Genomic DNA, 12,414 nt, shown 5'->3' on the forward strand with positions numbered 1-12,414 from the left:
ATTAACTAGAAGATGGCGAGTAATAGTAGTAATAAATAAAGATGTTTAATCGCTAGTGTGTAAAGTACATTGAAACTCACAGGTGATGTCTTGTTTTAGCTCTGGGTCAGTTCGCTCCTCTATGGAACAATTCGCCAGGTTCTTCTGCAGAGCAGAGCGTGCCAGGCTAGGGAGGAACCTATGCAGGGTGAAACAAAATGCTTTAAAAATACTTTAATATGTATGCTATGGATGTATCCTATTCTTCTATCCCTGCATGGTTTCTGGTAGCTACTACACAGCTATGATGGATATTTGTGGGTATATGAGGGCATAGTTATATCACTGTTAGCAGCTATATATGTAGGTTGTGTTCTACCTCACTTAAGAATCGTTTTATAAAACAATCGATGTAAATACGTGATTATGTGAGAGATAAGAATGCTACCTAGACAAGCAGGCTTTATTCACAGCATGAGCAATGCTTTCTTCAGGATACTGAGACAGACGGCGGCAAATTCTTAACAGCTGTCTGGTGGACAATGAAGAAGCCAAAGACTGAGCCTGTATAAGAGCACAGACACACACACACATACACACACACACAAAGATGCTATAGTGTAAATGAACTGATTTCCTTAGTGGTAAAATACCTTAAGGTAAAGATTCAATAATGGGCAGTGTTTCTTTTCTTCCAGAATTTTTGTAATTATCCAATTCTTATATGATATAACTACCATTGCATCATTAGCATACTGTATATTTCACTACTGGCCATATTCTGTATTGTACATAATTGTACTTTTGATTTGCACTATTACTATTAATGTGTTATACTTATGTTGTTTACTGCATTTGGTTTTCACTGTGTCGTATTATAATGTTGTATTTGATCTATGTGACAGTGTACATTTGTGACACTGCTTGTGATTATTGGGAGATACTGTACAGCATCTTACAGTTGGGTCATTAGTGCTTCTCAGGCTGTGGGTCAAATGTAGCAACTGTTCCACTGCTTCTTTTGGAACGTTCGGGGTCTGAAAGAAATTTATGACAGTGCAGTAATTTAATTTGTGCATAATAATGGATGATAATTTGACAGTAAAGATTCTTGTGAACAGAAAAAGCATTAAAAGCATGCCCAAATATAACAGATTGAGCATGGAAGTGAATTTGGTGTAAACCACAAGACGGAAGGAATCCTGCTAAGAGATTCAATTATTGACTTTTGACAGAAAAAGAATGACAGCTGAAAATATTGGCAAAGGCTTAATGAAAGGATGTAAAGAATAAAGAGAAGGTGGGAGGAAGCCCACAGTGAGGGTAAACAATGACAGCTAAAAACATGAATTTGGAACATTTTTCTCTGTAAATAAATACAAAACAGTATTAAATTCGACATTGCCTATAGAGTCAGTGACTGTGTACAGACCATTTGATGGATAATTGCTGCCTCCTCCACTTTGGCAAGAGGTCTGACTGTGTGGAAGAAGAACATGGTGAGGAGCTCAGGACTGAGCCACTGCTGAGAACTGCTGCCTGTGACCGGCGGCTCAGCCAGCGCGATAACCCGGAATGAAGGATGGATGGGAAAGATGCGCCTATGTGAGAAGGCAGGCAGTAAAAAAGATGATCTACAGTAGTCATTCTTAGACACTTAAGACTGCTGAATTATACACATACAGTAAATGTGAAAATAGATAAGTCAGTACATACTAAACTGTACCGCTGCTCATCTCTAAACCTAATCTAAACGTACAGCATTTCTAATTGTTTCTAAACACAATCTGAACATATTACACTGTATTTCTGCTTGACTCTAAAATGATTCTCACCAGTGACTAACTGTATGGCATGGTATGATACAAATCCAAATCCAGAACCCTGGCCATGTACCTCAGTTTCTGTTTCTAGAGTTTGGGGGAAGGTGATTAGTGATGGACGTGACTCCACACTAAACACTATCTGACCAAAGGTATGTGGACACCTGATCTTCACCCCTGTGTGAGCTTCCACCCCAAAATAAAGGTGGAAGAACACAATAGTCTCGAATGTATTTGTGTTGTAGCATTTAAAATTCTCTGCACTGGAACTAACAAGCCTAAACATGTTGCAGCATGACAATGTCCCTGTGCACAAAAAGAAGCTAAATGTGCCAATTGCTTTAACTGTAGTAACATCACCCATATAACTAAGTGCAAACTCGACCAAATTTAAATCATACACAGCAAAAACATCTGTGGCTGAATCTCAAATGCAGTTCTACTTAGGGTCTCCTGTATGGAGACCCTAAGTAGACATTACATTTTACATTTTCTGACCAAATATATGTTAGTTATTGTCTCCAAAAGCCACCTTTGCAGAAAATCCCTGCACTTATTAAAGTTCAGAATTGAAGCAGCAGCTAAACAGCAACATCTCTTCTCAGACATGATCAGAACATTTAATGATCTGCACTATTTCTAGCTGAACTCACGTTTTTGCTCAGCAAGCATGGTACCTGAGCGAGAACAATAACCAGATTTAGCACAAGGACTTATGACTAGAAAAATGAATGTTATGTAACTTTAAAAACTATTGTAAAGGATGCTAAGGATCCTTCATATGTTATGACCTATCAATTACTACTGCATTGTCTTTGTCCTTTGATTACACATGTTCCTAAAGGCTAACATTCACTCTGCACCAGGCTTGTGATGTCTAACACCCAGAAAACAGGACATACTTTACAGGGACATGGTTGAGTGTTTGCAGCTGACAATACTACAGCTCCTGATGGACTCAGATTTCCTGCTAATCGCACAGGACAGCTTTGTCTATTTATAAACTGAGGAGAGTCCTGCATGTAATATGCAGAAACTGCAACTGACAGAGGTAGTGGGTGGAAAGAAGTGAGGTGCAAACTCCTGACCATTATATCATCTCTGGTATGACAATCACCTCCTGTTGCCTAGCAACAGCATACTATACCTCATGCCTGAGCTTGGTCCTAATCGTGTTTCCTGCTTATTTTGCTGTGTTGCAATGGCAACACACAGGTGCAGTGCTAGCATGAAAGTCAAAAACAATAAAGCACTGAGCAGCAGGTTTCTCTAAACCTGTCACCAGGAATGAAGGATTTGAGATTAATTACTTTAATCATAAATAATGCAACTATATGGGTATAATAAAACTCTCAATTGCCTGAGGAACTGTAAGCTGAGGGACTGGGAGCCTTCAGTGAGTTCTTTTAATACGTTAGGTATTAGGTCAGTCTCCTCTCTGCCTCCCTGTCTGGCTAGACAGCCCAGCATGCTAGGTTCATTCTTTAACTAGGCTGGAAGGAGTGATGTGAGTGTGTGTGTGTTGAGAGAGAGAGAGTGCACGTGTATGTGTTAATTAAGAGCAGCACTGGAACCACATGAAGTATAGTCTGGGAAGCCGACTCGTAAGACAGGAAGAGGAAGAGGCTTTATTCCAGCCTCAGACGGGCCACCGCAAACATCCTTCCTGCCCGTCTAGGTGGGGTTCCAGCAGCATGAACATATCTAGGGCTGATTCTGTGGGCTGAAAGTTTACAGCATTCCTTAAGTGATGAAATGTGGAGACGTCGCGGTAAAGAAGGAATTGTGATGAGCTCATATAAACATCAGTTGTGTTATTTTTATAATAACACAAAGATACGTCTCACTAAGAGACCAGATATAAATCAGTTCCTATCAGATGACAAAAACATTGATAATTGTTTGCTACAGTGAATTTCCATTTCTGTTCACTAGAGACAGGCAACAACAACTACTTGTATTGAATAATGATGAAAGCAGTTTGTTCTAATGATTCACCAATATGATGGCGTAGCATTAAATATACTATTGCAGGAAAGTTAAACTTACGGATGAGTCGTGCTGCATCATTCTTATTATTATTTCATCTAATGAATGCAACATATCCGGTGATTAAAGTGTAAATCAGTAGCAGTTCCCCAGCAGGTAGTTAACTCCACATTACACAAGCTGCTAGGCTGCTGAACCATTATAGACTTCATAACTGAGGCAAAGAAAAAACAGACACAAGACACTCTCCAGCCATGACACCCCTATAAACTCAAGCCTCAGTGTAAAATAAACTTGCCTTTCTGGTGGGCAGCTTCCTGTTATTGTGGCGAGAGATGAACGCGCCCATTGTCATGGACTGTAATGCATCTCATCGAGAGTCAATGTTTTACCCAGACACTGAGTCCTGATTTTAATTTACTCTCTCCCACTCTCACAGGCCTGACAACAGGCATTTTTATGGCAATTGTATGTGTGTTTAATTGCAGGTCAGAGACAGACACTCTATGGGGGTGATGTCAACAGGAGTTAATCAACACCTCAGATATGGCTCTGTCCTTTCAGGCGGCTCTGAGCTGTCAGGATCAATTCAAACGCTCTATTAGAGCACGTGAGCCACTGGTCTGTGTTCTCTGTGCTTCGGGAAAAAACATTCAGCCATGATAGAAACATATAAAAATAAGCAAGCTCATTAAGCTAATACACACTACAGTACTCCACTGCCAGTCAGCAATTTTTAATACTCTAACATCTGAAAATCTTTCCAAGGTACAGGACCGAGAAAGATTTTATTAATCAAGAAATGTTTGTTCCTGTAGCATAGATAAATATCTACACCAACCTAACTGGATGTTTATCCTTAGCCACTTGCAGAACACCACATGTTTATTCATTTCATTGAGGCTTTCATCAATAGGTTTACCCTTCAAGTGTATCTGTCTTTACACATTCATTTATAGCCTCACTGGGATCTATGAACTGACCTGATCCTAAGTTCTTCAATGCTTTGAGACATACGCATTTAACTGCCATTCTTTAATATTGTATTTTTTCTGTTGCAGTAAAAGTAATCAAAGACGGGGTGATGTGATGTGTCCAGGCACTAAGCTGTTAGCATCCAGAAATGGGGAATTTTCTGTTGCATTGTATTCCTCTAATACCACTACAATCTCAAGTCAACTCAATCTGTGCACGATCATAACATTTCATGTATTAAAGAAAGACACGTCACACGTTTAACTGTTTACAGCTACATTTCTTGTTCTGAAACATCTGTGAAACAAGAAAGTTCCTGTTATCACTCACCTTTTAATAGCCATAAACCTTTATTCCTCACCAATATATTTTTTCTCTCAAAGTTTTTAAAGTTAACAATTCAAAAAAATGTGTAATTTTACCGGAAAATATAAATAAACTGTTTTCAAGATTTACCCATGGTGGAAAACATACACACAAGATATACAAGATTCCTCCATAAATACGAGCTAAATGTTTTCAGAAATTCAACAATTGTACATCTTTGTTAAAGAACTATAGATTATTAATCCAGTTAATAATAAATTATGTGGAGAATCAAGTATATTGTATACAATATACAGTATGTGTGTTGGCGTTCTTTATGTCTTTGATAAGCTTCTGCTCTGATCTCTGATATGTTCCTACCTAGCAGTTTTCCTATAGAGCTTGTGAATCTGTACATGCCATTTTGTAATCCTGGTTCCACTGTTGTGTTGTAGTGTTAATCAACGCATGCATTAAGAGAATTTTGAGTGATTTCTGAATTTCTATGTGAATGAATATTCACATAGAAATTCAAATTGTTCAAATGTTCTTGTTCTTGTTCAAATTTTCATACTAAAAGCAAAATATAGACAATCAATGCTGCGTTAGTCTACATTATTTTATTGCGTTGAATAGGAATCGTATACAAAGTTAAGCACTCTTAGAGGTGTTGATTGGTATGAGCTTCCATGAGCAAATTAATAGGCTTGAACTGAAGACTCCCTAACACTCCATCACACACACACACACACACACACACACACACGTGCAGACATGCAGACACTCATTTCCTCATAACACCTTGCCATTGACGTAATCACTTGTGTTAACACAGGCTGTTGTTCCCACTGGGAGCACATATGACTGGCTCTCAGGTACAGAAATAGTGGAACATTCACATTTCTTCTACATGCAACACTGCATTTTTGTCTGTAGACCTGACTGAAAACCAATAATATGTTTGCCTCCAATTGTTAGAACTAAAATCTGATTGCAAATTAAATGTGTTTTCTGCAGAACCATGCATATGTGTAACATGTCTAACACTGAAACACAGCACAGGTCTGTTGCATTAGTCTAGTGGTGTTCAAGATGTCCAATCTTAGCTGAAAAGGGTCAGTGTTGGTACATATTATTGTTCCAAATAAAGCAGAAGTCACTCTTATGTCTTCTGAAAGCCAAGACCAACGGATTAAAAAGGGTTCACTGGAAAAATTCCTGCACCCACACCAGTCCTTTTTGGATAAGATTGGACAGCGATGTGCTAGGTTGTGACTCACAGTACCTCTCCTGCAGCTCATGGTCATTGAGCTGGAGCTCTTCTTTCACAGCGAGGTAACGATCCCACCGCAGGAGCCGAGTTCCATCATACAGAGCCAGTTCTCGATCATGCAGCAGTCTGCATGAAGAACACACACATTTTAGTCACAGCATCACCTCTACATATATTGTGATCATCAAAAATGAATAAATAAGCTAAAAAATCCAAATTGCCTGGACAACACAGCCAGAGTTCCTAGGTTAACTCGATGGATTCCATCCAGCAGCACCAGCTTGCCCTCCTGAGCCGCGCTGACCAGCGGAGAGGCCCTCCAGGCCGTGTCACCGTTAGGCAGTGTGTACCGCTGCTGGAGCAGATCCCGCGCAGTCATATCCTGCCACATAGACAACCACGCATTCATGCATGAACAAAGCTTTAAAGAATAAAGGGGAAGAGAACCATTTGTTTTATTTTCTACAATGGGTTTAATGCCCATTCGAATGACACATCATTAAAAGCTAATAATAATCTGTGGTTCTGTTGTTAATTTAAGAAAAAAAAATTCATTTGTTAAGGTGGATTATTTTACAGTATCATTTGGCATTTATTTTATATTTATTTGAAAAATCTCACAAAAAATAAACCAATAAATAAATCAAATACCACCTCAGTTACAAAACATAAAGATAATGAAATAAATCTCATGTAAAAGCTATACGTAAAAAAATTTTTTTTAAAAAGCTAAAAGTTTTATGTGATGAATTATAGCAGAAAAATTCCTTTTTTTCCCCGGACGCTGAGACCCCTGACCTGCACTAGCTAAATATATCCACAGCATGATGCACAGGCTACTTCCTTTTCCTGCTTGCTTCAGACTGAGCCAACAAATTCCCAGCATACCACAGCTTACACACAGACTCACTTCTCCACACACACACACTTCTGTGTGACACACACACTAGGCTGTGTGACTGGCTGCTACACAACATATATAGTGATATATTCACACGTTCTTCAGAGAAAGAGTGGGTTTGTGGGTGTTTTTATGTGTGGGTGATGTGTTAAATCACACACAGCATCTTTCAAAGGAGACTGTAAGCCTTCCAAGATCAAGAAATAAAAATGCTGGAGATTTAAGTGTGATTTATCAATGTGAGTTGATAAACGGGCCAAAAACAACTTACTGGAACTGATCAACATCTAAATATGATACAAATGACAGTGTTTTTATATGTCTACATACAGTATATGTCTACAGTCGAGTTGTATTCAAACTTTTACCTGAAAAAGAATGTGTTCATAATCATAATAATAAATGATTAACAAATGCATTTTTAATAATTTTCATTTTTAAATAAATTAAAAAAACAAATCTAACACTACAGCTATAAGTAAATTTTTATATAAAAAACATTTTTATATATTCATTCATTCATTCATTTTCTACCGCTTATCTACCGCTTAACTACCTCAGGTCACGGGGGAGCCTGTTCATTTTTATATAAAAAAGAAAGAATAATGATTACAGTTCACCTATTTCAAGGTCAAAAAATACTATATCAAGAAGAGAAGCTTTCTATTGCTATGTTCACAAATACAGCGATCCGCATGTCAAAGCCCCTAGAGATCATTAGTTTTCGAGAGCTGTGGACCTCCAGCAAATACAAGCGACAGTAACCTTTGCTGACTAGTGGTTCAAGTGGACATGTTTGGTGATGCAACAAAGTTTAACTTTAATAAATAACAATAATATGGAGCACCCTGGTGCAGTGACTACCAATGGGAGTGAAGACAGTAGAACGCGTACTTGCATGAACTGTGGCAAGGATCACACACTGCTTCTCCTTCATCTTACATAACTTCATGCTATTTGCCCCAGCCACAATAAACCTTCGCGGCCAGCAGTAGGAACGCTAACTCGCGACTACATACTACATACTATAGAGACTAGAGATTGAATCGCTGTATATGTGAGTGTAGCTTAAAAAATGGAGATGCAAGTAGATACTCCTTGTCATGACTGATTGGATGCTGGTCCACATCTTTGAAATTGCTCCTGTTTATAGTCCTCTTAACTGCTGAAATACAACTGTATTATACGAAACTACAGCTTGGAGATGACATTATATGAAGCTTTTTCCTGACTTGAATATTAGAGGAAATAACAGGTCAAGATTCAGGGCTCAGAATAAAAAAGTCCTCTGATCTCATAATATGAGCTGTTTAAGGGTGTTTTTGTATCTGTAAACAATTTTAATTCAATTCAATTCAATTTATTTGTATAGCACTTTTAAACAATTCCCATTGTCTAAAAGCAGCTTTACATAAGTACAGAATATTATATATCTATAACTATCTCATCTACTTTTAATTTTCAAATCTCTTGCATGGAAATGCCCAAGTCACATTAGACCAATCAGACGGTGTCACTGTCGCTTCTCTGGCGTGATTGGTGAGGAGAGTTGGATGAGTGGGACGGATGACCTCAGAGTACACGACCTCTGGCATGACTGTGCCGAGGCTCTGAGCCAGAGCTTCGGTCTGTCCAGCATATCCAAACATTTCTAAGTAAACAGCTCTGTCTGCAGCTGCAGCTCATGTGCCAGGAACACAAAGACTCAACCATAATGCTCTGAGGATTAGCTGTACATACAATCAATGTCCAAAATTCAAATCAGTTTTCCACCTGAACTCTAAAGGACATATATCTGAGTGGCTTCCAAAATCTCCAAATCTCGTATAAGTAAAAATAATAATAAAAACATTATAGTCAATGCCGTGCTTAATATATAACTAATACAGCTTGGATAAGACCGAAGGATTGTGTTCTGACCGCTTTCTGCTTCTTCCTTCATGACTTTAAATACAGGAACACATTATCTGAGTTTAACAAGCCGAGTTAAATGTTAGTTTCTCAGCGATTTGTAGGATTAAACATATGTCTTTTAGATAGATTTTAATATAACACATATTGGAAAGTTATGTAAGAGTATGTCAGTTATTTCCACTATACCTGATATAGCATGATTGGCTCAATGCTATAGCCAAGAATTTCAGCAAATTCTTTGGCAATCACAGATTTTCCACAACCCTGTAAAGAAAATAAAGAAAAAGCGTATGAGTAAACATGTATACTAATATGTTTATTAAGCAGCTTGATCTAATCTCACGAATCAGACACGCAATTTCAAAACTCACTCCGCAACACAAACGTTTGCTCGACAAGGGGTGACGAACCTTCTTAATGATTTTAATTGGATGCCTGGATACTGTTCTCTCTTTTGTGCTTGTAGTTACACACACGTCTGCTCTGTAGTTAAAAACTCTGTTGATGTGTGTAACCCTGTCTGCTGTGGTTCAGGAAGCTGCTTGTGTACCTTGGCTCCAATGAGACACATGTCTTTGACGAGGTGAGACTGCATCATCTCTGCTAGCAGGCGAGCGTGGGTGGGAGTGCTGATGAAAGACGGACTGCTGTCGGGGGGCCGGGGACGCCGTGACCCTGCTGGAACCTGCAGCATTTCCGTGAAAATGACAAATAAAAAGCTTGTTTCTCTTAAAATCGTATCTATCTTAATGCCTTTCTACAATGCCTTGCCTTTTCCACATAGTGTGCTATGGCTTGTGCTGACATTGGTTTGAGAGAGTGCTGCGTAACTTGCCTAAAGCCTTGTTTCTGTTTTCTCGGTCATTTACTGAAATTCATAAAGAACCATTTTGTTGAGCCCTGACCTGGAAGGAACTGATTTTGTCAGCAATACTGAGGGAAACTGATGCTTCTCCTGTATTCCCTGGCTCAGCATGTACCACAGCACAGGGAGAAGGTTGCTTCTTTCCATCCATCAGCTCAAAACGCTAGAGAAGGAGAAAGAAAGAATATGGAGTATTCATCTTTAAAGCATGCGGTCTCAATGTGCCAATAGTGCTCAATGGAGCGCTATTATGATGAAAATAAAATAATAGACAAAGACTAAAAGTGATCGAGAAGTGGTGACGAACAGACACTGAAAGAGTGTGTGTGTGGGTGTGTGTGTGTGTGTGTGTGTGTGTGAGTGAGAGAAAGATAGAGAAAGAGAGAGACAGAGAGAGAGAGGTGGGAAATTGCAAGACTGAGACAGACAGAGACATGGAATGTGAGAGAAAGAGAGAGATACAGAATGAAAGGGACAGAGGGACTGAGAGAGCAGCAGAAACAGAGAGACATATACAATTGAGACATATTGAGAGAAGGAGAGAGAAACACTTACACTGAACACACCCTCCACTGCATTTCGACCCTCTTTCCCCAGCATGGTCTCATATGGGTAGAGTCTCTGGAGCAGCTGCTGAGCGGACAGCATGGGGAACATGTTCTGCAAAAGCCACATCACCTGTTTAGCCACTACCTTGTTGATGACAATTTTACACAAAGTCTTTCCACAGCAGAGTGGAGCTTCTGCGACTCACCAGCATTTTGACAGCAGATGGTAGATTGTCTACGGGAAAGTCAGGAAGACCCAGATTGGCAGATTCTTGTGAGCAAAGAGTAGTAGCACATGACAAGAGCTGAGACACTCTGCCAAGAAAAAGAGAATGTTTTGCGGCTACTGTGAATCATTAGGATGTGTCATACGGTATATTTATTTAGCACACCCTAAACTTCTCTTTACCTTTCAGCTTTCACATTTGGTCCAAGACTATACAGGATTTCCAGCTGGTCCTGAGAAAAGCACAAGCAATATAAGCGATATGCATTGAACTCAGTGAGGTAATAAATAAAATAAGACATGACCTTTGTACCTTGAAGGGCAAGTAGTAGACGTCTCTAGCCTGGAAGCGCGAGCGTAAGGGTGGGTCCAGAGGGTTGCCCTTGTAACGTGGCACAGGCAGCCCCAAAGCAATGACCCGGAAATCCTCACTTACGCGCACAATCTTCCACTGGTCCAGTTCTTCTTTAGTGTGCTCCTAAAATCAGCACAAAGCATGAGGGATTTACTTTACACAAATAAATCCTGCACGTGAGTTTCTGCGTAGAGCGCTGTTTTATACCGTGTCCTCTAATCATTATTTTATGTTTCTCTAAATGCCACTACATATTTTCTATAGTTTATTTTCATTAAAAAAACTATTATAATTATAGTTTCACATATATACAGCAGAAATGTTTCATTTAGTTATTTTAGGAGCATCTTAGAGGTCCATGTGCTGCATTATATCTTATGTCTAAGATTATTATAAGATTTTATTATTATGCATTTACAATACAACCAAATATTCTGTTGAAATAGAATACAGATTTTTAAGGCTATTTCTGGGCATATTTATTAAAACAAATAATAAATTATTTCCTCCCAACAGAGTTTTAGACTCGTGGTATCCTTAGTCTGTGCCCTAGTGTACCAGTATTGAAGTATTCATTGATGAAAACACACATAAACTACACTGACTAAACTGAACTGATTATTTTGCACAGTATATACTGCACTACGATCACAATATTTGTGAGGGGTAATTTACTCATACAGTTCAAACACAATTCATTTTTATAGTTTTCCATACGCTTTCTATCCATTTTCAACTGCATAGGGAGTTTATTTATTAATTAATTCAATTTATATAAGTTGATAGAACCTGCAGCAGTTTGTCGTAACGCTGGGCCGACATGAGAAAGCGTCCGTCCTCTAGCTGCATCTCGCGGTTCTCCAGCAGGTTGTTGAGGACAGGCAGTACGTTTCTCTCAGCCTTCTCCAAGCCCTCCAGAACCAGAATTCGGCCCTGGGTCGCCGCCCTCACTGCACACTGCACACATGAGACGACCAGCTAACACAAAGAGCACAACTTCACCTCACCCTGAGCTTGTTATTGACCTGTTTCATGAGCTAAATGAGTCCTATTAAAAGCTCCCACGCAAGTGACCTTTAATAAATGCTATAGTCATTTTTGAAAAGCTAATTAACTGTGATTTGATTAAATAAAAAATCAAATTTTTTGTGCTTTCAAGGGAAAGTCCGTTTAGAGTATCGTTTATACGATGATGCCGCTAGTTTACCCACAGCCCAAAAAAAACAGCCTGTTTCTATTTTAAAACCTTGAATCCGTGTG

The 12,414-nt window shown here is 39.0% G+C and overlaps 1 protein-coding gene across 1 annotated transcript in view; it reads right to left on the minus strand.

Annotated features, from left to right (window-relative positions):
• The window catches only part of vwa8 (von Willebrand factor A domain containing 8), a 62,119-nt gene that overhangs the window by 43,437 nt on the left and 6,268 nt on the right, over positions 1-12,414 (minus strand). Inside the window, exons 5-18 of the mRNA XM_060876416.1 lie at positions 11,944-12,111; positions 11,113-11,277; positions 10,983-11,032; positions 10,780-10,888; positions 10,581-10,685; positions 10,066-10,188; positions 9,711-9,845; positions 9,347-9,424; positions 6,567-6,727; positions 6,358-6,471; positions 1,412-1,580; positions 939-1,016; positions 428-543; positions 81-178 (exon numbers count right to left, since the gene is read on the minus strand). Coding sequence (XP_060732399.1) covers positions 81-178; positions 428-543; positions 939-1,016; positions 1,412-1,580; positions 6,358-6,471; positions 6,567-6,727; positions 9,347-9,424; positions 9,711-9,845; positions 10,066-10,188; positions 10,581-10,685; positions 10,780-10,888; positions 10,983-11,032; positions 11,113-11,277; positions 11,944-12,111 — 1,669 coding nt within the window. The remainder of the gene's footprint in view (positions 1-80; positions 179-427; positions 544-938; positions 1,017-1,411; positions 1,581-6,357; positions 6,472-6,566; positions 6,728-9,346; positions 9,425-9,710; positions 9,846-10,065; positions 10,189-10,580; positions 10,686-10,779; positions 10,889-10,982; positions 11,033-11,112; positions 11,278-11,943; positions 12,112-12,414) is intronic.

Source organism: Tachysurus vachellii, chromosome 8 (assembly GCF_030014155.1).
Source record: "Tachysurus vachellii isolate PV-2020 chromosome 8, HZAU_Pvac_v1, whole genome shotgun sequence".
Taxonomy (NCBI): Eukaryota; Metazoa; Chordata; class Actinopteri; order Siluriformes; family Bagridae; genus Tachysurus; species Tachysurus vachellii.